Below are 27318 nucleotides of genomic sequence, written 5' to 3' on the forward strand. Positions count from 1 at the left end.
CTCACCAATTGGTTCGACTTGCTCTCAGGGTACCTGAGTCCAGAAGCACTAGCAGCTCCCCCACTCCCGGAGCATCAACAGAGGCTAAGGCTCACTTCTGATTATTTTGACTACACAAAAGATAATCTGTCGTTTTAACAAAACTCTGTGAAGTCTGCAAAACCACACCCAAGTCAGAACACCTATAATAAGGAGCACTCTAAGAACAATGAAGTTCACTTGGTATTACCTGCTGATTTATTTGGAACCTTAGACTACAGCTAACTATTTTCATTTACCAGTGAAACAAATCGCCATGAAGCCTCAAGCACTGTTTCTATGACTTTCATTAGATTCGTTTTGCAGCAATGTGTTCTTAAGGTAGAAACCACCCCCCCACCCCCAAAAAAAAAAAAAAAAAAAAAATGAGGTAAGCAGAGATAACGGAAAAAGATAAGAGACATTTTTCTCTTCTCGGCTTACGCGTTCCGACCGTACACGAAGTGCTGCACATACACAGCTCCCTTCCTTAAAGCTCCTCTGCACCACAACAGTGAGAGAACTGCATTTAAGAAAATGTAATTACAAGACCACAAAGAACAAAAAAGACTGACTAGAAGGCAAAACTCTTAAAGCCAGTAACGTCTGTGTTCATTACGTAAAACAAAGGTTTCTGTTTGTCTCTTCGGTCAGTACGGACACTTGGCCAGAACTGAATGTAAAGTCAAAGCTTCATTGATAGAGCCACGAATGCCACCAGCACACATGGTCCCCTGCACAAACACACAAAACCATCTGATAGTTCCATGTTGATTACAAAAATACATTAAAATGACTCAAAATTGTGAGCAGCCGTTATTTAAAAAGTGTCTTCTACAAGTCCAGGAAGATTCTTCTCATTACTCATCGTAAAAGCAAAATTATTCTAGCAGTCCTCAATAATTTTGCTGATTTTAAAGTGCAGGTTCAGAGAAAAAAAAATAAATTTGTACAAGTAAACTTCTGAGAAAGTACTGAAATAGATTTGGGTTTTTTTTTTCCTTCCTTCCTCTTTGTAGAGGACAGAAAGAAGGAGAATTTGTGCGTTGTGTTTGTCTGAAAATTTGAAAACAAATTTGCGAAAGGTACGCCTGGTCAAATTCACCTGCCAACCAGCCACAGCAAAAGATGCAGGAACACATGTAGAAGTACCATCCCAATTTGAAAATTACTGCTTTCGAACTAGTTTTCTTCCATATACAGCTTATTTGCAGTGCCGTGGAGAGCAGCTACAGTTCAGGCAGGCACGGGCACCTCGCTCTGCAGCCTTCTCCTAGGTATAATTTAGCAGTTTGAAAGGAGCCCTCCAACTAATTTTGAAATGTTAAGCACCACCTCTCGAAATCTAAAAGAAAACAGGGATAATCAACCGAAGTATTTATTTCACAGCTGAGAATCATCCAACTCTAAATCATCCCCACAAGAAAACTCTACTGTATTCTAAGGAAAAAAAGTAGAAATTCAAGCAGTCTAGAACAAATGGATGGCCTTACTCTCTGAAATGAATGACACTTCAAGCATACCCACTAACTAAAAATACAGTAAGTCTTCTGAAAATACATGCCAGGCGTCTTCACAGTACCCTGCCCTCCACCCTAATCCTTCCCCTCCTCCCACATTACTGTAAAAATTTAGGCAGTTTTTAGGGGCTGAGAGTCTCACTGACTTCATTAGGATCCACAGATGTTCTTAAAATCTGTTAAAAAAAGAAAATCAAGCAATTAAATATCTGAGTCTGTGTTTTCTTTAATAACAAATGCTTTTACTGAAACCTGAATTAATTCTAAGGATGACTAAAAGCCCTAAAAATTAAGAGCCTGAAGCCTGTCACTTTACTGTATTTATACTAAAGACCGAATCATCAAAATTAAAAGATTACTGAGTTTATGGGAAGAAGCCATTACTTACTCTCACCTAGAAAATACCAACTAACAAAACCAAGCCTCCTGCTGTCAAAGAACCACCATCCATTGATTGGAAGCATCAGTTTTTTCACTATAAGTTGTTATCATTGGAAAACTTTTATTCCTGCATTACAAAACACAGAACTTAACTCACTCATCACTTGAAAAAGCCTTCTAAATCTTTTTCAAAGGGGACCTTTAACAAAAAAATCTAAGCGTGCAGCCAGATGAGCAGTAAGAACACACAAAGAGTTAGCAATTCTGTTCACCGGTACGGGAAAATTCATGAAGAGTTGGGCAAATATGCAACGGTTAGATCAGTTCTACGATTTATTTTAATGAAGATAAAAATTGCAAAGGCAGAGGAAGAATGGAAAAAAAAAAAAAAGTTTCAGGGATTTGCTTCAGAAACAGCAAAGAGCAAGACCAAAGAAGTGTAAAGTCTGGCAGGGAGACGAGGGCAGGCGGCAGAACATGCAATGCAGCAGACACACGGGCGCTAAAGGACCTCAGCAGCAAAACCAATGTTCCAGCAGATAGAGAGACAGCAGGAAAAACAATTGCGATTTCCAGCCCTAGGAATAACAGGTGAAAAATATGCTGCTGTGCTCTGAACAGGGTGAGCTTAAAATTAATGCACAGTTCCCAGGAAAACTACAGATTTTCAGAAGAACAGATTACTTTTATGTAAACAAGCGGCTAATGCAGAAGTCTAAATTGACCTGCATCACCATTACTCATTTCCACTGGAGGAAATGGTATTTTCCTTACTCAAAGAAAAAAAAAAAAAAAAGAAAAAAGACACTTAAGTTATTCTTTTTCTTTTCCCTGAGAAAAAAAGGAAAGGCCACCTCTTGTTCTAAGTATTATTAGAAAATAGATAAGCACTAAAGCGAATTACAGTTTGACTGGCTAAGCAAAGAACACCTTTAAAAGACTGCACAGCATCAGAATACTATAACCAAGTAATGACAAAGAAATAACTGATTTCTGGAAAATAGGCAGCAGCTCTCACTAGCGCACTCTTTTTTTCCCCCCCCCAGTTCCTTGGCATGGTTCTAATCACACAAAATCCCAGATCATTGAGTACTTCTTTCAAAAGTGGTTTGCTGTAAGAATCATTAGTCTTAATCCTTAACGCTACTCCTGTATTAACAGGAGGACAACAGCAAGATGCTTCAAAAGAAGGCAGATGGAAATGGCAATATTGGGTGGGAGAACAGGCCAGACACCTGTTGAACGTGATGCTGATTAGCCTTTTTTAGTGGAAAAAGAGCTGACGGTATTTCAGCAGCTGTAGCACTGCATGGCGTCTGCAGCTATATGCCATTTAGAAACTACCATATGATTGTGAAGGTATCCAAGAAGTCTCTCTTCTGCTTAGCGCTAATCGATTTGCAGGCATTAGTACAGCGATGGTGTCCATGTCGGTGCAGTGCAAACACATCATTATACACGATACAAAAATTTTATGGATCAAAGAAGAGGCAAGTAGAGCCCTCCTTTCCTAAGCCGACTCTCCGCATTTTATAAATGTCTTTTTGTGGTCAAGTTGAGGGTAAAAGCTCCACCATGTGGGAGAAGCTTAGCACTAGCCCAGGTGAACGCGGCGTTTGCTGGTGGTGGATCCACAAAGGATGGTCCTGGCAGGAGCCGCACAGAACCACCACCAAGACCTTCAAACCACCACCAAGCAGAGCCGGAGAAGGCTCCTGTGGCCCAAAAGCCATGAACACCCCGTGCCATTTCTTAGTTTAAAACACGTTGTTGCTGCAGTGTGTACCCACATATCATTAATACTTGTCAACTATGAAAAGGAGGGAGCTCGGAGTACTTCCTATGCTTTTGTTTTGTGAGAGAGTAACTTTTTCCAGGACCGTGAATAATACTTGGTGCTGTATGACTGAAAACAGTGAATAATCGCAAAAAAAGGAACTGTTCCATGTTACAGTGAAGAGACAGCCTGCCAAAACAAACATATTATGGCTGCAAAGGAAAGTAATGTGTCTGTAATTTTAAACTCTGTCCACTTTAGTAGTTCAACAAGTTTTTATCTCACGCAAACAACCGAGGCAGTAACATACAGCACGAAAACTGCACGAGCCCACCTATGACATGGATTTGTGTGGTGGTGGGGAGCAGCAGACAATTCAAACAAAACGATACCCGTGAAATTCCTTGATAAAATCTACCTTCAAAGCCCCACAGAGTTATGCTAAACAAGCAGCATATTATTCCTACGCAACTAAAAAAAAAAAAGTTAACAGGAATTAATATTACCAAGTCTTTTATTCTCACCAGTAGTCACAGAACTCATCAGTAAACCAAAAGAAAGGAAAGCACGTTGACTAAGAAAAAAAATATTAGAAAACACTGTCAATGTTTCAGAATTGCATTTACAGCGGCAAAAAGGAAGAAGCATTAAGTATTCTTCAGCATCAGAGGAAACAGTTTTAAAAGTGTATTTTAGAGGAAAATAACTGGGGAAAATATCTTCATTTCAGAATTTAAACATATTCACTAGAATTTTTTTTAAAACAAGAGCCTAATCAGCATACAGGGATGAGGGCTTCAGCAGTGACTACTGATTTTGCAGGTGCTTTTTAGTAGCCCCATCTCAGCAGCCACTATTTAGCCAGCTGATTAAACACGTGCGAGGAAAAAAGGCAGCGCTGTCTGTCAGGATGTGCGTTTCCAACACAAACTGAAGGCTGACCATCTTTCACCCACACTTCTCCAGCGCACACGTGGTACCATCAGGTAGGAGCCCAACATGGTGGGTACTGAGACAGCAAAATCATAGAATGCGTTGGGCTGGAAGGGACCTCTAAAGGCCATCAAGTCCAACCCCCTGCAGTAGCAGGGACATCTTTAACCAGATCAGGTTGCTCAGAGCCTCATCCAGCCTGGCCTTGAACGTCTCCAGGGATGGGGCTTCCACCACCTCTCTGGGCAACCTGGGCCAGTGTCTCACCACCCTCAGTGTACAGAACTTCTTCCTAAGAAATGGTAATTCCTAAGATGACAAACCTCCACTCTGCTGGTGACATCTCACACAGACATAGAGGTGCATTTTATCTCTTCTTTATTTTTAAGAATATGGGTAACAAAGAAGATCTGGTAACTGCATCCCAAAGGGGACGATGAGGAGGAAGGCATCCGGGGGCAAGTGGCAGGTCACCTCTTGCTCTGCAGCTGTGCCACAGCCAAGAAGCAGCCCCAGCCCCAGGGAAGCCCCTTCCCGGTGCTTCATGCCACCACCGTGCCAGCTCCCCGGCTGTGCCACCATTTCTCCCAGGCTGGGGCTGCAAACCGGGGTGCGCTCCCAAGCCAGAAGAGGCAGGTGGAGATCTACCATCCTGACCAGTATAAGATACAACCCCGAGACCTGCCTGGCCTGATCCAGATGCCGTCACTTGGACAGCATAGGGTGGCCACGTGTAGAGCTTCTCGCTCCTCCGCCACACCCTGGGTTTTCCAGGCTGCGGATGATCCGACCCAGCTACTAACCAGCCACAAAGAGTCCGTCAAACGTGGTCAAAAGGCTGTCAGCTGAAAAGTCCTGTTCCGCATGTGGAGCTTGCGGAGACACCGAGGTTACTGGGCAGATCAAGACAGGTTCAAAACGTTTGGAGAAGCGTAGGAGAGTTTTCAACGCTGACATGACAAGCTGGCTGGGCGCCACGAACAGCAACACTCCCCAGGGAATGGCACGACACGGGAGAGCTCAGGGTGCCGAGGAGAGACGTCCCAGCCACACGACGCAGACAACCATCTGCAGAGCCTCCAGCGGCGTCCCCTGGCTGCTGGACACCCCTGACACCCCGAGCACCTCTGCAGCAGTCCCTGGCAAGATACCGATGTACAAAACCACCCTGAAGAAGCTCCCCCTTTTAAAATCTCATCCCTAGAGCTTGATCCAGGCTGCTAAGTAGGTTGATTTTCAAGTATTTAACATCCACTCGGACATTCAGCAGTCTGGGTGGGAAGGCGGGGGGGGGGGGGGGGGGGGGATAAAATCAGCCTCTGTCATCGCTGCCGACAGCTGACTCTTATACCCATGTAGCCAGTTGGCACTAGCCAACCATATCTCCATTAATCTGAATTTATGCTAATTCTGTCACTCATCATTACCAGTCCGTCACTCCTAAACCAGCACTCTGGGAAACACCCCAATTAAGCTCTATCCTTACTAAGGAAGGATGAAGATAAATATTAAGAATTACTTTTTCTTAAGTAAGGCTGAAATAGAACTGGAGATCTTGAAGACTGTTTGAACAAACACAGCACACAAACACCTGTTTTTTCAAAGACAAGCTCTCTTCTCAGAGCTTAAACATTTCAAATGCCCATAAGCTAAGGCTAGTTTCACCACGCACATTGTTCCCAACCAATGTGTTAAAAGATGTGCCTCCTTTTAGCGTCAAACCACCTCACCTGATGCACCAGCATCAACATCAATTTTGAGCTGGACTGGACTCTATAGCCAGCTAATGGCACTGCATCACCCGCATATGGTTTAGGTGACTTTTCAAACTACAAACGATCCTTCGACTAAGGCTTTTACAAAGTCATGCTCAATTTTAGACTCATGTTTCCCTTTAATCCACACACACACCTCCAGCGAGCTCGTTCCCACGGCATGAGCACCCCACTGCATTCACTGTAAAACACTGCTCTCCGCAACACCCCACCTACCCTTAATGCTGTGATTTGGCCACCAAGGAACAGTTATGTACCACTTTCCTCTCGGATGGAAACACGGATAGTCAACATCTCTCTCCTCAACAACCGGGGTGGAACTACCCTACTCCAAAGCAGCCATCGAATGGGCCAGGCCCCTTGTGCCCAACAGAAAACACTTCTACTGCCTTGTTCCAGAGCTGGTGGGGATGGACCTGGCTGGCAGCTTCATCTCAAGGGTGCTCTTAAGGAAACTTTCCTCCCTGTTCAGTAAAATCTGAACTTCTCTGTACTAAAAATATTAATTGTATTAAGAATATTAACTGAAGCATTAAAGAAACTTATGGGGGAAAAAAGCCTGCAAAACATAAACCATTTACACACACAAAAACTACGTGCCTATTTGGATAAAATGCTAATTCCTCCGTGTAAATGGAATAGGAAGCATTCAGAGATGCATAAATCTACTTCACATCTCATCTCAGGAACTATCATTATATCAGTATCTGCGGTGGAACCAAAATGAACTCAAGAGACGTCCAACGTGTTGAAGTCACCAGCAGTACCTCCTATAGCAGTGAAATATTCATTACAGCTTGACATCTAAATACTGACTTGCACTGATCACGCTTCACTTGTCAGATGTCTGATGATCCCAGAACAAGGCAATATATCCATAATCATTCATTTCAGCGGTCCGTAAGTTTTGGATTCAAAATACCAAGTACTAGGGCATATTTTATTTATACGCTCAATGGCTATAGAGCATAATCTTGTCATTGTTCAGACTGCTTAATCTGTCTCAGCATTTAAAATTAAGTTGAAAAGAACCACTAGTGCTTTTAACTGTCCTTAAATTACATTAATTGCATTGTTAAGCACTTTAACAACCTTATGAAGGAAGCTAAGTAAATCACTGCTCCAAAGTAAGTCTATATAACCACCTCCAAGCCCAGAACAGAGTTGTCATACCCCCGAACCGTAGAACGAGGATCTCTCATACACTATGAGATCAGAAGCAAATCAAAGCAGAGGCTACTTTTACCATTTGCCCAGGCAATGAGCTACGCCAACATCAGCGACCGTAACATCAATACATTGCATGCACGGAGAAAGGCGGTGAGCACTGAAGTTCTGCTGTCATGATTCTATTTACGCCCTGTCCTGCTAGCAGGCAACTGATGTCATACGCCTGTATACAACAGAAACAAATTCACAGGCTGGAAATTTCTGCTGGCAAGAGATCAACAGGCTGTAATGAGTACTGAAAACAAACTGTCCAGCCTTTAGCCAGAGCTCACTGATCTCCGCTCGAACTACTACACCAGGCTAAAACTTCACTCTCTGACTGCAAAGATGTCATCGCCAGTGTCGGCAACAGCCCGAAGCAAAGCCACTGTCAGCGACCACAACCTTCGATTTTTAGATCGACAAAGTTACTTTATGGGATCTGCTTTCTATACCTTATGTCACTGAAGAATATATATAGGTGTGGTGGTCAAACAGCCTGACAGAAATGTTCTTGTGCGTTATAAATAAGCATGCCTGTACCGACACGCAGAACATTGGAACTTGCATGAAACGGCAGCCTTTTGCTGACAAATTCTTATGGCAACAAAGACAGAAGTTGAACCAAATACGGTTAGATCGTTTTAAGAATACCAATCACATATCCAGAGATACTTAATATACCGAGAAGAAACAATGGAAGGAAATAAAGAAATTCAAAAGTTTCAAGCCATCTGTATATATCTGTACTGAGTATCAAACCATCTGTATTATATTCTTAGATCAGCTAAAGCAAACCACTGGCACCAGTGCCAAGTTTGGCAGCAGAGACGATTTGGACCGCCACCAACGAGAATGAGCTACCATGCCTTTCAGAATAAATTTTGTAGCAAACACCAAAAGGGTTGATCAACACAGATTATCACAGCTACAACAAGCCAACTAGTTTAAAAAACAGTATTTGCCATCCCACAGTATTTGATTTTATACTTGTATGATACGCTCTGTGCCTAAAAAAGACATTAAACTTCTCGCTATCCCTGTCTCACAGGGAAATGGCTAAAACCACTCAAACAGGTTTCGTTCAACAGCACGAAGCACCTGCACGTGGTGTCACCCAACCCGGTGCCTCACATCAGCTAATGCGGAAGTTCACGGCCATATCCAAGCACAACAAAGCCCCGTAGCGGAGAGGTGACAGGGGAAACACACATCAAACTGAACCCTCAGCAGCATTTTCGGAGGCGCACGCACCCCCTGGGAAGGTCCCCCACTTCAGTGTGAGATAAGGCTTGGCTTCCTTCTTTGGAGACACCCGAGAGGCCAGCCGTACCGAGCGACCCGCGCTCATTCACTTTGTCCTCTCCAACTCCAGCCTCTACCACTCTACGGCAACCTGTTTCTCCTGGGAAATTCCATCTCCCCTTTGAAGTCTAGCCTAAATTTCAAAGGCAAAAATACCAAAATATCCTTGAGGATAAAGGTGCTGATGTAAAGAACATTGACTAACCCCAGTAATTTTAATTTTCATATTTTAAAAGGGACCAAAAATAACTATTCACCACCTTTTCCTCTGCTGAAGATTTTGAGAACAACCCGCCTACCAAAAAGTCTAATTCTCTTAGTGCTAGGAATTTTGCATGGGTGGAACTCTTTAGCTAAAAGTGATGATAAATAACACCTCCTCAATCCTGCAATCCCTAGAAACAGTTTACAAGAATTAATATACTAAGTCGATCCGCAATGTTAAACGAGAATTTCCCAACCCTCTGATGTCCACCTGAAGTACGCTGGGTGAGCCATCAAGATCAAGGCAGTACAATACGAAATTCAACTGTCGCGGTTATCTTCTGTCCTCTGTACCTTCACTGTCATGAGCATACACAACTCCTTGGTATGTTTCTTGCATGCGGAATTATCAGCTGTAACATATCACCACAAGCCAGCGTAGCAACAGCTCGCCCATCCCACCCTGCAGACAGCCTCGCAGGACCCTCCGCTCTACTGGGAAGTACAGGATCGGCCCCGAGTCGAAGGTACAAACCTCTGATGCCAGGTTGTGGGGGTTTTTTCCAGCATTCACACAGCACTTAGCTATTAAAACAGCAACGTTAAGCAGCATTTTTTTGGACCTTTTGTACAGTTTATACACAAACCATGCTAACTGATAAAAAAAACCCAGTGTCTTGAAGTTCAAGAACTGGCCTCCACGTTCTTCTCAGCTCTAAACCTGACACACGGGAAAAAAGCCCCAACATACCTCCCATCAATGACACGGGTAGAACATAATTTTTCTAAAACTTATGCATATGCTTAATGCAGAGCGCCTTCTGAAGTCTCAAATTAAAGGTATCGAAGAACAGCAGAATAATCTCCTTTCCCCAATAAAGCATATTTGCACTTTAAACTATGCATATTGTTTAACTCTGTTAGGAATCCTATTACGCGAAACTTATTTTATGAGTCTGCCAAAAAGGATGGTTACCAGAAGCGTAATCACAGTAAGCGACAAAGGCTGACATGGAGTATATTTCTAAGCGATTGTAGCAGGTGTTCTAAAGGCATAAAGCTACTGAGTTACACAAATCCATTTAGAGTCACAGACACGGAAAAAGTAAAAGGTGACCAGAAGGTTCAAACCCTCACAGCAGCTGAACATTGTTCCTCTTCCCCTGCAGACGGCAGCAGCTACGAGACCAACTCCACCATGACCTTCAGCAAGCCAAAATACAGTATTAAGCAGTGAAGTACAACGATCATTAAAAAAGAAAAAAAAAAATTAATGAAGAGCCTTCAAAGGAGGATGCAGCATATATATACATCCTACAAAGCTCAGAAAAATACCATCACTTAAGGATTGCTAGATCTGTTTTAAAATACTGTTTCTTTTCAATGTCATTAAGCAGGGTTGCACGTAATATCTTAGATTGTATGAAAACGTTTTAAGAAAAGAGGAGTCTAATGTGGGCTGGGGGTCTGTGAAAAGTACTCTATGAGAGTGAAGTACTGCGGAGGTGACAAGTCCTATTCAGACTTTACTAAAAGCTGTACATGAAATCTAAATACAGCCCAGAACTGGTGGAGGAAATTCAGGGAGAGCCGACTTGCCAATGTAACATGTAACTTTACGGAACGATTGCCAGTTATCAAAATTGCATAAGCCAAGAGACAACACTAACTATAAATATGACTACCAGCTATTCCACACAACCCAAAAGTGTCCTGCCAAGCCCTCCTTCATGTTCTCTCTCACACAGACAAAAGGCCTCAAAGCCATGGGACATCTGCCAGGGAAACAAATGAAGTTAAAAAACCAGAAGAACATGAACATGTACTAACCTAAACTTGTGTGTTCTTTCTTCCCAATTCCTCCCCCAACACCTCCCCCTACAAAGACGACGTCTCAGTTTACTGTACTCTTTTCCTTCTCCCAACCAGTCTTAACTCTTGGACCAATGTTTTCAAGTTTCCCTACCTTTGAAAAAATAATGTTCAGTTCTTAAATGTTTTGCCAGATCTGGACCACACCCTGCCCTCTCCCAAAATCTTGGTTGTTTGTCTCCTATTGCACATAATCAATTATAGCGCTTTCAGGTTTGTATTTTGCATGGTGGGAGCTGATCCAGAAAGGAGATTGTGCTTGTGTGAGCTTGCGTGTTTACACAAACATACACACACACACACACATACACACACACCTTTATAAAACTGTTTTGTTTCCAGAGAACTGCAGGGGATTTTCCTCAAACTGAGTTTTCCACCTGTAAGCAGATAGCACTTGGTACAAAGAAAGAGGCCGAAAATTCCACTTACCAGGTCACGCTAATCACTTAAAATACGAAGGGAAAAAGCAAGATCTCTGTCACTCTATCACCACAAGAACCGAGTATCTATCATAAGCAATAACCGCAGAAAAGTGCACCAAGACACCCAGCAGATATCTTCGGCTCCACTGTACATTTCGCTCTCCCCATTCTCATTCCCGGATTCAGTGTCAGACACCAACTCTGATGTTTGACAAAAAAGGGATATGGCAGATTGCCCACCAGCCGCATCGTGTGCTGCCAAGTGAGAAATACAAGCTTGGAAACAGTCTCGAGATTCCAGCCAGGACAGCAAGGCTGGAAGCATCACGCAAGTGACATAACGAAGCGTGGTGGGGAGAGGCTGGAGGGGACGTGGGAAGTTATTGCATGGAACAACTCTGCAGGGCACGCGAAGGAGCCGCTTTCGGTACCAAGCAAGACAACTTAATCGTTTAGGATTACCAAGAAATAACCGCGGTTTTCTTCCTTCTGACTTTTTTTAAGCCTAACTGCAAAATCCCCTTATCCGACATATTTTCACTTTCCTGTGAATGTTCTGTACCTATTTTTTCTATATTAGCTTCTGCAGAGCAACGCAGCAATCGGCTTTCAGACCATTCAGCAGAAGAAGGATCACCCCCGGTCTGGTTCACAACTTAGGACTCCTGCAACATTTAAAAAGAAAGTTTACATCCTACAAAAGACAAGAATCATCTTGTTAATTTGTTCGGTAGCTAGCACAACAACAGTGTGAACACCACACGCAGACAAATACTCCATTTGTCTTCAGACAGTTTTGAGAAGACAGACATTTTATCAGCGTATCTGTTAACACTTTCCTTCAGAAAATATGTTTTGCCTGCCAGCAAACAAACAACAAAATAACGTGTCATATCTGTAAAACGAGGGAGAGAAATAATCGGGATTAGCTTCAGAGTGCTGTAATAAAATAACAATAATCAAACGCTGGAACCTGTAGCTAACGTTTCAGCCCTGTGCTCGCAATCTCGCACTTACTTTTGCAACTTTGCAATACCCACGCACGCGGTCCCGTTACACGGAGATTCTCTCCGGTTCTGCTATTTAACGACAGCCAGAGAAACATGACGGTTGTGAACTCAGCTGGCAGTGGGGCAGCTGGTGGGAAGCAAGGCATCTTACACAGGCCGCGCTACAGCTCCGTGATCCGAAAAGGCATGTCAGGTACAAGCCGGGGATGGAAACCGGAGCGCAAAGCGGGGATGGTGCTACTTGTTCAAACCCTCCTCAAGTCAAGGAGCACCACTGCAACTGACCTACCCGCTAATTTGGATCACAAGGAAAAAAAATTGCAAAATTCCGTTAACTTTTTGTTTAACTTTATGTAGCAACTGCTAGGTTCCAATTCAGGAGCGCGGGAGAAACTTTAACCAGCAAACACTATATGGGATCACTTTTGAGTGAAGCTTCCAAGATTCTGGAAACATTTTCACTAAGTTCCATAAATTGTAGTTCTAATTAAGGATTAAATTTGGAGACTAAACACCTCTTTATTTGAGGGCAGGGAGGCTTAAATCTTTTTGTATTAATGCTGAGCTATATCATCTGATATTTTTGCTATGACCAACCTATAAAACCTGTCGGCTTCACTCAGTTTACACAGGGCTCTAATTATGTTTAACTAGAATCTGAATGATCTAATTACTTAACATCTTATAGCACAAACTACTGAGGACATCTGGTTGAGCAACTGGCAAAGGAGTCGGAGAAATGAAATGAGCCTTCCGTACCCTGCGCAGGACCCCTGCGAGCAGCTCTCCCACCAGACAGGATCATTTTTCCCCCCCACCTGAAATTTCTGCCGACTGAAAGCAGCCCTGCAAGAACAAATCATCCACGGGCTTCAAAGGGAGCAGCCAGGTGAAGAAAAACTCCGTGAGTGCCACAAGTAGGATGGCGGGACTTTGGAGAAGTTTTTCATTTTGCTTTGCTCTTCATCGGGTGAAAATCCAGATCATTCTCGTGCATCTCTGGGGCTCCTTCTCCCACCGTTCTTCAGAAATTGAGAAAGAGGAGATCGCCACGAGCGCTAAAACTGATGTCTGCTCAGCTACATCAGCGCCAGCAGGAAGCTCCCACACCTGCACACCTTGAGAAATTTTGAAGTTTTTAACCGTCACGATAGTGTAAGGGAGCACATTTCAGCAAAACCAGGGAAAAACTCCACTGGGGCACCGTGAAGTCATTCATACTGAGTGCACTAAGGTTAAACTGGAAATAACCAGCAACGTGAGCTGAAGGATCTCTCTTGGCCATGAAGCACTTCGCTTAAATGGTTCCCATAACGTCAGTCTTGGTCAGAGTCTTTCCCTGGGCCTGGCCATCCGCCAGCCTGATACCGTACCACGTACCTGAGGGCTCTTCAAAGAAAAGGGTGCCCAAAACACAGGAAACTGCTATCGTGACCCCATATTGTGCCAACACGCTCCCACTTTGATCTCTTTTCCTTGAAACCACAGAGCACCGTACCCAACAGATTAACCTGACGTGGTCAGAGAAGAAATAAAACCTAAAAGTTCTGGTTAAAAACCCAGTAAAAGCTGCAGTTTTCTGGTTTTTCCTTAACGAACAGATGGAAACCAGCAATAACCATCTGTGTAAAGCAGCAGTAACTGTAAGGCACAATAATTCCACAAAAATACACTAACAAGGTCAGTTAAGTGTTTCTCTAATTGTCTATTGCCCGTGACCTTTTTCAAAGATTTCAGATGAAAAAAACAAAACCAAAACAACTTGTGAAAGATCTTTTGGCACCTTCAACAGTAGCAGCACAGTTCGGTTCTGCATCCTGGGGAAATTCCAGTTTGGGAACAACGTTCTGCCTTCCCAGCCTCCCCCCCCACCTCACGCGGACGTGCTCCTCACTCCGCCCCCTGATCCGCCAGGTAGAACATCCAGCCTCCACGCTCCACCACAAAATCGATTATCCCCGAACGGGCAGTAAAACGAAGCCATTCCTGCACATGCAATGCAGCAAGTGTTTTGGAATCCTTCAAGATCAAAGCCAGTCTATTAATAAACTTGTATTTTTATATTCCTTGCAGCTGAAAAATCCAATTAAAACACTACAGTGACCTTTTACCAGAGAACTAACTGCTGTCACAGTGAGGATAAAGTATCAGAAGACACCCTAAGCAGGGTTCCAGCAAAAATGGGATAGATACTGAAAGATACTATTACGCTTGTTTTACTTCAGTCACTGGGGTGGTAAAGGATGGCCTAATTCAATAGGAAGATCTGAGAGGCTTTTATTAGGTCTCCGAACTAGCGTAACTGACAGTTAAACAAACAAAGCGTCAGGCCTTAAGTCAGCATTTAGAAAGTAAATTTATAATGAAAAGCTGACAATCAAGAAACCGTACAAAGAGGCTGCTGCCAACCGTCAACTTTAAAAAAAAAAAAAAACAACAAAAAACCAAACTTGTTATAGAATGAAGATTTCTTACCATTAAAATTAACTTTACAATTTGTTGGTAAAATGATTATAGCAAATAAATAGGGCGTAAAAACACTATGATATATGACTGCATTTTGCCATGACATCTAGAAGCAAACAAGATAAAAGAGCAACAAATGCCCCGGAACAATAGGAGTAGGTGGGTTTTCTCAAACCGGGCATGCCTGCTGGCTTACCAGCTTCCATTTCATCTACCTGTTCAAAACCAAAGTTCACTTTGAAAATGAAAAATAACAAATATATCCAACATTTCCTGATATCAGGAGCTTCCACGTTTGCTTACGTGCTCCAGAAGAAAGCCTTTACTACGGAAGGCTGCCTACCACCACCTTTCACCAGCAAGGGTCCTAGAGGGTACGAGAAGTCGCGGGACTGGAGACACAACAACCTTTGGCACAGCAGGCAGCTGCCGAGCACAGCAAGCACCTTCTACAGCACTGGGAGAGACGGCACTGAATGACCGAGTGCTGCGGTCCCCGGAGTAACTTTTTAGCCCTTGCAAGTCAAGGTATCGTCAAAAAGGTGGCACGCGCAACAGCGCTGGGGCAGAGCGACCACTTCCCAAGATCCTGAAAACAATCTGAACTACTACATTCTTCTCCTAATCCTGCTTAAAGTAGGTTTTCACAGTTCCAATTTTAGACTTCAAGTCCTATTTACAGGACAGAAAATCCCAGATAGTGACATTAATCAAGTTTTACTTAGCTTGGCACATTAAAGTACTAACCATTCTCAGGATATGCCAGGACATCTCAGACGCTAACGGGTTCTAATTTATTATCTAAAGCAAGCTGATCACAGCACAGTGTGTGTGCTCTTTTAATCGTTCGTGCTGTATTTAACATATCACCCCAAGGAAAAAAAACAACCCATACAGTTCTAGTTTCACGAGTCGATGGCGTGGAGCGCAGCAAAGGACTCGGACCGAACCAAATATCAGAAGCTGCACAAAAGAAAGCAGCTTTACAATACAACTTTCCAGCCATGGGACTGACCAAAGCTCTGCCTGCACACACATAAAAAGCCTGAAACCAGCTCCTCCTCGTGAGCACGGAAATAGCAAACAATATTTTATACATAAAACTGAGAGCGTGGCTTTGTAAAACGATTTAATTTGATTCAAATTCCAATCTGAACCAGGGAAATAACCCCCAGTCCTGCAGGGGTTAAGGACCACCAGTAACACAGACAAGACTCGCACTGGAAAAGCTTTCTTCCTTAGGGAAGTGGGCAAGATAAATTCTCACAGGCAGATTCTTCCCTCCTCACCGTCTGCTTCACCGCGCACCTGATGCGTCCTGCATCCTGCGAAGCAAGAGCTCGGCAGCCCCCCGGGTTTGCCCCCACAAAGCAGCAAGTGTTGACTCATTTCTGAAAGGAGTGAACGAAAGGCACTCCGAGTTCAGGCAGCGACTGTGAGGATAAAGTAAGTTTGCTTGAGAAGACGGGCAGGGTGTTGTGAAGAGCGGTGGAGATGAGCTGAAGACGCGATATTAGCAAGCTGCCGTTTTCCAACATCCGAAGAATTTCGATAGCAAGACTCCACGCCAAAGAAAATGTGCAGAAACCTATAAGCAAAAGAAAACTAGAGCTCCTGAAAGAGACAGGGCAGAGCTGGAAGAAGGGAAGGGAGCAGTAACCACTCTATTGACAACTTCTTCTTTTTTATTTTTTAAATATATCAAACACTTCTTGCACTCACATAAAAGAAACTAAGGTTACTGTTGTGTAATCAACTCTGTACAGAGGTCTCTCCACAGAAAATCAATTGCGAGACTACTGGCTCCTTGTTTTTAAATGTTTAATATTATCCCATCTCCACAATTAATATCAGCAAAGCAACTGTGCTCATACCAGACATAGCAAACCAAAGTTGAGTACTATCAATATTAACACACAAACACAAGAGTTGCAACAGAAAAATAGATACGTAGTTTGCTGACAAAAATTAACATTATCATATTTCAGATCATAGACAACGGGTACATGTTATTTATGCCTGAAAACGAAGCAAACGTCTTTAAGTGATAACACAATACAAATTTACTTTGACGTGCGCATGCAATAAAATGTGTAAACACCCAATAAAAATAAGCTGAAAAATAATTACAGGCAAAACACAAGTATAAATTTTATTGAGCTATTCTGACAACATTTGTATTTCACATCAGTGAAACAAGAAGAAGAATGAAGCTGAGATAAGGAAGAGACAGAGAAGCCCGTAGACACAGCAGCAGACTGGTAGGGAGAGATTCGTGTCTACTCACAACTTAACCGTGGCCTAGGTTAGAAAAGGCAGCTCCTTCCCACCCGACTATGACTACGCATGTGTTAAAAATTAAGCACATGCAATAATGCTTACTGGGTCAGGGCCTTTGTGTTGTGCTAAATAGGGATAAAGCTTATTCACCTTTGCAAAGTTCACCGAGCGGAGCAGGAGACCCCTGGCAGCAGCAGGAGCTCGGCTTTGGAGCGCGGCCCCTCTCCAGCCTCACAGCGATTCGGGAGGCGAATGCACACAAAATGAGTAGGCGATCAATATTTCTGATGGCACAAGCAGACATCTAAATCGTAACCCCCTAACCTTACTGACAGTCTTAGCAGACGGCTATCAATACTTAGACTACAAAACCTGAACAATTTGGATAAAAGATAGAAGTTGCTGTAGGAAAAAGTTTCAAGCTACCCCATCACATGTGTTTTGTGAATAAAGAATTCCAGCCTTCAGATGCAAGTCTAACATCTTACATGAAAGCCCCTCCCTGTCGCCATTCGGGGGGCTCACAGGCTGCCATCTGCAGTCCTTACAGCCACCAGAGCATGGCTTGGAGAAAAGCCCCGCCAGCGACGGACCACCCTCCTCCACCCGAGGCCAGCCGCCCTTCCCGAGACAGGGACCGGCTCCTAGCTGAGGACTGCAGTTTTAAATGATGCAACCACAAACCACTGAATATTAAACTCAACATTCACATCACCGGGTGCCTACAGTGTAAATTTTAAGCGGCCTTTAATGTACAGAGAAATCTGAAGGGAAACTTGGTAAATTGCATATCTTGCCTTCAAACAGTATACCAAAGAACACGGAGGTATGTTTTAAAGTAAGTGTGTATGTATGAATAACTCCAGATGATAACTTTATTTGCAGGAAACATTTTCTCCCAGTGATTTGGTACCAATCGCCAACAATATTTTTTTAGCAAACCCAACTACTCAGTTCTTTTTTCCCCATTCATTTCTATAGACATTGCTTCCAGCAACGAGCCTGAAAGTACCTACAAATCAACAGTAGTATATCCTCTCTTTAATTCCTTCAAAAAGAAAGCTAACAAAGGTGCAGAAAATATAACAACAAGTCTTATTTATCCACAAAAAGAGAATTAAGTGGACTAGTTAAGTGCTAACTCACAATCCTGTATCTCCAAGTGCTCCCAAAGAGGGTCAGAGCATTATCAGTGTTTCCCAGATGGAGTAAAGCAGCAGAGGCCCCAGCAGACCCAGAGCAGAGGCAAGCACAAGTCCAAGCACACATCCACTGCTGGCAGCACGGCCGAAGCTCCCAACGTACTTCGAAGTCCCTACTACCCAGTAACCATCACTCAAACTGAATCCAAAGCAATTCAGGGCTTGGTACATTAGTACCACTCCCCCTAAGCGTTACTGCCCAAAGTATTCGCAGTGATAGATTTTTGATGGGCTGATGCCTACCAGCCAAAGCTTACCATTCTGGTTAGAGAAATCTTTTGCTTTCCTTAAAGTAATGGAGCAGCAACGCCATGCCACCTCAAATACCCAGCAGAGGTACCAGGGAGAGCAGGAGGAGTAAGACTCCACCCATCAAACTTCTCTGCTTTTAGCTTTGCAGTTCAGTTTCTATAGGAATAAGCTGAGGAATTTCCATGCAAAACATACAACTATTTTGCATCTAAGATATATCTAGTCTGAGTCTTCACTAAAACAAAAAAGAGGTCAGAAGCTACTAAACTGGGGGAGAGGGCGGTGTTCTAGGTTTTTTCTTTCTTTTTTTTTCCTTTCTTCTTTTTTTTTTTTTTTATGTAAGGACAATGAGAATGCTTCTACTATTCATACCTTAAAAGACCATCCAATTGGTTAAAAAACTATTTAAGTCTAACAAGAACATAAGCCCTATTTGTCACAGGGCAACATTTAAAAATCTGCCAGCGTACTCTGAAGTCATACCATCACCCTGGTATCTCCTGTATGAATCTTCCCAGGATGTTTCCACAAGAACAGCTTGGTGGTAAACCCCAGGCTATCCTTTTATACGATCAGGGAGCGCAGGTGAGCTGGATGTGATTGCAACACTACAGCCAGGCGTTTGTTGGGAGACCCTCCATGCTCCCCAGCTGCACTGCCAAATATTTATATAAATTCTAAAATAAGCTCTCCTCCCAACTGCGCTGCAGTAAGAGTTTCATTTCCAAGTCCTAGGCTACAGCTCACTCCTTAACTCCTTCCTTTCTCCACCACTTCCCTCTGCCCCATCCAGTCCTTTAAACAGCGTCATTTCCCCCACTCTACTTGTTTTTATTTTTACTTCCCTGCTGCATTACTGTCCCCAGCTTGTCACACGTGAGCCACAGACTGAAGCCGACATTCCTCAGCAAGGGAAGACCTCTACCATGGAAGCATCAGAAGTGATTCAGGCTCCCTGGACATACACATAGCCCCACAAACCCATAAGAGCAATCCCACGGCCACACGGTACGACAGCAGCACAGGACCATCCACTCTCCACAGCTCAAGGGATACTACAAAATGTTCAGAGGAATTAGACCACAGCTCCGTCTCACCCGCGTACTCCTGTTCCAGGGCTCACCTGACCATTAGCCAAACACAAAATCACTGGAGTCAATGAAATGAGGGCTCTACCTCCACTGCAAAATTACTACAGCTGTTTACTTATAATTTGGCCTCAATTTTCGTATCCTTCACAGCAACCTTGCACTGGCACTTCCAGATGCTGTTATGCCCAAGCTTATTTATTCATTAAGGTACCTTGCCACACAACAAAGGTAGGAACAACAGGATCTGCTCAGCTCTGATGTATGAGCAACTCTGAAAAAGCTTCAGAGACAGCCATGGCCTACACCCTTACATACCTTAAATGCTTGCAGACAGAAACACAAAGATATGGGGGAATTTAAAGCATCTAAATACGGCAGCTTAAATATTTTTGTGCATCTTTACCTCTGTTTTCCCAGGGCAGATGACTGTGGGTCCATGAACCCGACCGGGAGACAGACAAGTGCCTCCCCTCCCTGAGCCAACAGCAGAACTCCAGCCCCCACTGAAACTTCCTTATTGCCCCAACTGTCGGCAAAGGCATTAAATTACTGCAAGGCAAGGAAGCAAGTGAATTGCCAGCGAGGCAAAAAGCTATGAGACAACACAAGTCTGAAAGGCTCCAACTCCAAACCCACATCTGCTGCAACACATCCGCACAGAGCTGTCGGGCCATCTCCTGGCTACAGAACTTTCAGCCTGAGAAATACATGTATTTGCGATAAGTACTTAACTCTGCTAAGTCACAGAAGCGAACGAGTAAGCAGCAGCATAGTTAGAACTGCTGTATCCCGCTAGAGTCAAAACACAAGCACCATCAGGGAACCGCAGCGGGTCTAGTACAAATTCTTTCCTGCCTACTGCTGTCCCAGAAATGCAAGTTGTGCTCGACAACAGGGGAGACCACTGCTACACCCAACAGCCTACAGCCAACATCTGAACGCTTTGTCTTTAGCCTTTTATAAAAACTTACCGCTGTTAACATACAGCGCTCTCTCTGGATTTCCATGCTCTTCGCAACCCAAGCAATGTGATATACCGTACTTTCTTCGTTATAACTAACAATAAAAGCAGAAAATACTAACTTATGTGCCTTGTCAAACCGGAGACAACAAAAGCAAGCCAAGAACATGTATGTCACAAAATGAGTAAGATTTATCTTATCGTTACTAATTTAAGGACGTTAACTATTCTGATCATGGGGTCCAAGTTTCTCTTATCTTTCCTGGAAAATTCACCTCCACACCTACCATCCCGTGTGCGAGCGCTCCTGTACAAACCTCTTCGCCCTAGACTCCTTGTCTTCCACTAACTACCCCATTTCAGCTTTCTCCCTCTCAGCCTCGCATCTTCCTCCCTACTCCTTTCACACAATGCTGGAACATCGTCACTGTCTTCTCAATCCAGAAAACATTGTATTTTCAACATCTTGCCCATAAAGCATATGGAAAACAACCAAGCACAGAGAATAAAGAATTCTTTGCACAGAGGGCAAAGAATAAAATGTAGGGAGCACGTGCAAGAGAAACCTGAATATACAAGATGGGATCTTACTAACCTGCTTACATAAAAAGGACCACCAGTCAATGAGCGCTGTCTGCTTGGTGTCTTAAAAAATACTAAGCATCCATATATATATATCTCTCTCTATATCTGTTCTCTAGCCAATAAATAAACTGCCTTTATTTTCAGCCTCAGTGTGATCAAACTGAAACTTTGGATTATGTATTTTTCTACATCCACTTTTTGCATTACAAATCAGCTTGCAAATAAAGAGTAATTGTTCATTGGAATTTCAGACTGCATGTAATTTCTTCTATCGCAAATGTTTCACCCATTACTTATTTGGTATTGTTATACACAGCCAAGTAGTGCAATTTTTTTTCAAAAAAAACCCAACCATTACCATATTCCAAATCCTCAGTACTGCATTTCTCAATACATTATCCAATTAACCACAAACTTGGCATAAGAGCAGAGCGACTGAAACACGCGCTAATTCTGCCATGTTTCAGATGGGCACTATTTCATTTGAGGAACAGGAAAGAGTGCTAGAAAAGCTTTCAGAAATTTCTTTCCAAGGAACGGGACTCAAGGAACAGGATTCAAGGAATCCTATGAAAGCCAAATTCTTGAGCCAGAAGTACACCGAAGGCCTTTCCTCCAGCATGCCATGCATGTACAAGCCCAGGGACACCACCCTGACCACCACAAAAAGCCACAGACAGCCTTCCTGCTGCAGGGAAGCAACGACAACTATCAAGAGTTCACTGTAAAAGCGGTGGCTTTTACATCCCTCTCAGTTCCCTGTATTGCTTGAAGAACTACCAAACTGCTTTCACTACACATCTCCGACCAGGTGGGGAGGAGCAGAAACATATTTACAGGAGCCAGAGACTCTCTTCTTCATACACATTTCACTACAATTTTAAATAGTAAAGCACTGCCTACTTTTAGGACAGAAACCACAAGTTTTACAGTGACCTGCACAGATAAACAAAATTAAAACCCTCAGATGTGACTGCTAATCCCACTTGTGATAAGTTCGTTAACTCCTTCACTTAAAGCAAATCAGCTTGTGCTCTGGTACAATCAGATCCAGCTAAAAGATGCCAAGACCTCCACCTGTTTCTAATTAAATAATAGAAGCCCTTCAGTATTTAAAAGCTACTCATTACTACTTAGTTTTCCCAGATTTTCTTACAAATGTTATAATGTTATAAGATCAATGGTTTACCTTAAACAATTAGTCACAGCATGCATAGAACTAATACTCCATCCTTAGTTTAAGCGTATATGATGCAACACCAGAATGAGATTTGAAGAACAGAAACACCCGAGCAAGATTTAGCTTTAGATTTTCATTTCCCTAGCTTGATAGGAACAAGTTACACCATTCTGCTCAAAAGCAGTAAGAAACTGTATTTTTTTCCCATTATGATGACATTGAGAGACTTGTGCTTAGTGTCAAAATACTTCCACACATAGTTTGTTTACTTTTCAAAGAGTAGCAAATTTTTCCATTCATCCTGCAGATTCAACTTAGCTCAAGCTAGACTTACTCATGCAACACGCTGGTCAAAAAGATACAGCAGGGCCAAATACACACACGCATCCAGAAATATTAAACAAAATCTTAAAGAGGACTGCCTGCCATACCCACAGGAACACGACGCTCATTTTCCTGTTCTCCAGCAAAGGGCTGTTTTTATGGTGAAGGTGATGGTGACACCACAAACTACAGCCTCGAAGAGGACCCGCAAGAGCGGGTAACCTTCACGCTGCTGTACGTCAACCTGATTCAGATCACACAATTGCTTCCAAACAGGAGATGCAGTTTTAACTCGAGGGCAACAGCGTTTCTCCGGCGATTTAATTTGCATTTATTGCCACAATATTCACTGTTTGCAAGGATCTGTTTTCTCTAGGCACTGCGATTCCCTTGCCATCAGGTATCAAACATGGGTCCATCCACAACCACACGGCAAACTGATGCAGAAACCCATGCCATGCTAACTCCACCATTTCTTTCGGAAACAAAACCAACCTTTACTAAAGAAAAGGGTTAAGCGTTGAGCTGCCTGCCTTTCAGGTACAGTCTCAAGTGAAGAGCCGCTTTTGATACCTGTAGGAAACTGCCATTTTTGCATCTCATATTCCATTTGTGAACAGACCTTTTTGTTCTTTAATCCAAGTTCTGAATTATTTAATTGTGCCTCCAACTCTTGAAATCTCTCTTCCTATAAACAAGAGGTTATTTAGGGAAGGGAAATAAATAATTAAAAGAGCGAGACCCTAAAGTGTTCCTGTCTCTGGTTTTAATTAACATTGATACAACCCCGAGAAAGCTGTCGCTTACTATTACAAGGCAGGTCGAAGCTCACCAACAGTTAAATGTCGCCTTCTAAGAGAAGGTAGAGGAGGAAGTTGTGAGCAGACAGGGCGCATGTCGCTCCGCTGCCAGCGACACGGGACAGCACGGCCTCAGCTCCTCACAACCACCTCGTGCAGGAAAACGGTAGGTTCAACGCCATCTAGACCCGGAGCTGCGAGAGCCAGAGTTTACGGGGCACAGGCGGAACTGTGTTCAGCGTAAATCCTTCAGGTTTTTTTTCTGGGATAGTGCAAGGGAAGTGCAGACGAAAGCATTTCTATTTTCTGTAATTCCACACTCGAAACACGTTAGTGCAAATGAATGACGGGGGAAGGAGGGAGGGAGGTATGGACAGTTCTGTAAGACTGAACTTCATACTCACTAACAATAGTTTTTACAGCATATTGCTTCATCTGCAAGTGGGAGTAAATATTACACTACCTCTTCGTGCAGATGGGTGGATTAAAAAAAAAAAAAAGCTAATTTGAAACAAGTTAACTATTCTGCATATGGACGAAGGTACTCTCTACCTCTCTGGTAACTTCAGGACTCTCCACAGACAGACTCCCTGCAAAGTTAATAAACTTTGCACTGCACACGGATTGCCCAGTGAACCTGCCAAAAGGTGAACAGCCTCCATCCGCAACACGTATAAATAATCACAAGTCCTCAAAAGCAGGTAATGAATATTGTTCAAACAACTTTAAGCTAGCATTACCAGAATGCTTCAAAGGAGAACCTACAAGCTGTTCAAGTCAGACTGTCACATTTCATCTGCAAAAACGAGATTAAGGTTTGTACAGTGATGCTCCACAACAGGTTTTACAGTATGCACAGGAATTAAATTATGATAAAAGTGAGCTATTTTTTACTAAAAACAGAATAGAACAATCTATCAAAATGCCATTTGGCTGCGTTCATTACATTTTAGAATTTAATTTACATGATAGATACTTTAGCATAATATGTTTTAATCAATAAGCGTTTCTGAAGGCTTTATTTTTATAGGAAATATTTAGACATCTTCAGCGTTAAACGCAACACCACGGCAGCGATGTTAGGAGCGTTTATTTTCCTATGCTAAGCAAGTACAACCGCACATACACAGAGGCAAAAGCAAAAGTCCACAATTAAAGATGTCAGACCTTGTTTAACTACATCTTAATTTAATCCATTTTATTTTATACAATTCTACATCTGGATCTCATTTTCTGTATTCCTGTAGGTATTCTGGGTCACTATTAAGAACCCTTTCAAGTTAGCAAAGTTCAGCCAAGACTACCTTAATCCAAAGCCTTTAAAAGAAACAATAAAACACGAAAGGGGGGGGGGGTAAAAAGAAAGAAAAGCCTGAGACAAAACGCTACGTTACCCCACCTCCTAATGCACCTGAAAGTCAGAAGGGACCAGCCTCCTGCTACAGCTCCTACGCAGCACTTCCCCTTTCGGGGGGTGCCGGGGTGTTCTCCTTAGCATCGCTCCCCCCGGCTCGCCCCCTGCCAGGGGAGGGGAGGGCGGCGGGTCCCGCCGTGCCCCCGGCGCCCCCTCCCCACCTCCCGCAGCATCCCCTCACCTCCTCCGGCGGGGCCGCGGCTCTGCCCGGCATGAACGCACCGCGCTGCCCGCCGCCGGCGGGGCTCCGGCCTGGGGCGGGCGGGTGGGGGGGGGCGGAGGGGGCAGGGTGGGCGGCCGGCGGCTTTTCGAGCCAATTTATTTAAACGGGAGGCAGCGGAGGGCTCGGAGAGGCAGGGCAGCGCCTTCCTGCGCCAATCAACTGGGAGAAACAGGCGTGTTGCAATCCCGTTCAGCGGCGGGAGCAGCACCAATTCATCCTTTGACAACCTGCCCCCCCCCCAGCTTCCCCCCCCCGCCCGACAACCCGCCCCGGCCTTATCTATGCCCCGGCAATTATACGGAATAGTGGATCCGCAGCTTCCTCGGGGCACGCACCCAAGGGGCGAAGGGAAGCTGGTTCGCGGGGACTTTCCCTCGGAGGGAGGCGGACTTGCCGGCTGCTCTGAGCCAGCACAGTAAAGCACCGATATCCCGCTCCTCTGTCAGATCCCGGGCAGCGGGGGAGGCCGGAGAGCCCGGGAATTATGTAAGCCGGCCCTCCCGCCGGGAGATGCCCCTCCGCCGCCGGCCGTGCCCCGCCGGGCCGGACGCCCCCGCCGGCCCCTCACCGGACCCCCCGCCGGCGGCGCTGCCCCTGCCCTCCCGCACGCCCCGCCGCGCACACCCCCTCCCCGGGCCAGGCAAGGCCGGGCGCTCGCCCCCTTCCCGCCCCGCGGGACCCCGCCGCGGCTCCATCCCTCACCCTCCCGCCCCCCCCCACCGGCGGCTCCCCCCCTTCGTTCCCCCCCCCCCCCCCCGGCGCGGTGCCAGCGGTGGCGCGGCGGGCCGGAGCCCCCTGCCCGCCAGCGGCGTAGGGGCGGGGGGCCGGCACCCCGCCGTGAGGCGAGGCAGCGGCGGCCGGGCAGCGGCGGGGGAGCGCCCGCCTGGCCGGCACCACAGCGCCCCCAGCCCCCGCCGCTCCGCGCCTGCACGCCGAGCCCGGCCGGCTCCCTGCGCCCCCACACAAAGTCCCAGCACTCGGTAAACTTTCCCCGGCTCCCGGGGAGAAAAGGCGGCGGGGAAGCAGCGGCGGGAAGCGGAGGGGAGCGGGGGGGGTGGGGGGTGGGAAGCAGACGGGCAGGCGCGGGGAGAGGAGCGGCACCGGCAGCCCCGCCGCCGCCCGCCGCCCTAGCCGCCCCGCACGGCCCCGGCCGCCGGAGGGGGGAAACGGGAAGCGGGGAAGCGAACAGCCCGGGACGGAGCGGGCGAAGCGGCGGCGGCCCCGGCAGCGCCGGCTCCGGCGCCATCTTGGGCTGATCGATGAATTGAACAAAGAGGATCAATTTCCGATGGGGCCGGTGATCAATGGCGGGGGGGGGGGGGGCGGAGGGAGCGGAGCGCCGCGGCCGGGCGGAGCGGGGGGTTCCCTTTAGGCGGCGCGGGCCGGCAGCGGGAGGAGGAGGGGGAGGCCGGGCCCGAGGGAAGGCGGAGAAGGGAAGGAGGGGAAGGGGGGGGGGGGGTCCGGCGGCGCGGCCCGGCCGGTGCGGCGAGCGGGGGAGCCTGACCTGCAGCTGCTGTAAATCAAAGCGCTTCCAATATTGAAACATCGATCCCACATTGGCCGCCATCTTGAGACATATTGAGACAGAGTGAGCGGCTGATAGAGAGAGAGGGGCTGGAGTTCAGGAGCCGGGAGGGAGGGGGAGGGAGGGAGGGAGGGAGGGAGCCGGGGGGAGGAGGGGCGGGGGGGCACGGGGGAGGGAGGCGGGCAGGGAGCGCCCAAATCCCGGCCTGGAGCCCGCGCCGCCCGGAACACGGACTCAGCCCGTGCGATCGCGGGGGGGGGGACACACCGCGCCCGCGCGCTCACAGGGCGCACACCCCCCCCCCCCCCGCCACCGTCCCCCGTGTGGGGGGGTGACACACGCACACGCACACACACACACACACACACCCCCACACACCGCGGCGGGGACGGCCGAGCCTGGCGGCGACAGGCGGCGCGGGGCGATGCGGGGTGCGACCGGGCCGTGCGGGGTGCGGTGCGGGGGGGGGGCTGGGGTGGAAGGAGGGGGGGGGGGGGGCACTGCGGAGCCTCCGCGGGCGCGGTGCGGGCGGGTTAATGGCAGAGCATCCTGCGCGGCAAATGGTTCCCAGCGGCGCCGGGAGGGT

At 45.8% G+C, this 27318-nt stretch overlaps 1 protein-coding gene across 7 annotated transcripts in view; it reads right to left on the bottom strand.

The window, feature by feature from the left end:
* The window catches only part of CUX1 (cut like homeobox 1), a 280982-nt gene extending 254132 nt beyond the window's left edge, over positions 1-26850 (bottom strand). For all 7 annotated transcript variants that reach the window (XM_054209734.1, XM_054209732.1, XM_054209736.1 and 4 more), the window contains exon 1: positions 26712-26850. In XM_054209734.1, the coding sequence (XP_054065709.1) occupies positions 26712-26774 (63 nt within the window). In that variant the 5' untranslated portion in view covers positions 26775-26850. The remainder of the gene's footprint in view (positions 1-26711) is intronic.
* Between the last annotated feature and the right edge of the window lie 468 nt (positions 26851-27318).

The sequence above is a fragment of the Rissa tridactyla genome, chromosome 7 (assembly GCF_028500815.1).
Source record: "Rissa tridactyla isolate bRisTri1 chromosome 7, bRisTri1.patW.cur.20221130, whole genome shotgun sequence".
NCBI classification, from domain to species: Eukaryota; Metazoa; Chordata; class Aves; order Charadriiformes; family Laridae; genus Rissa; species Rissa tridactyla.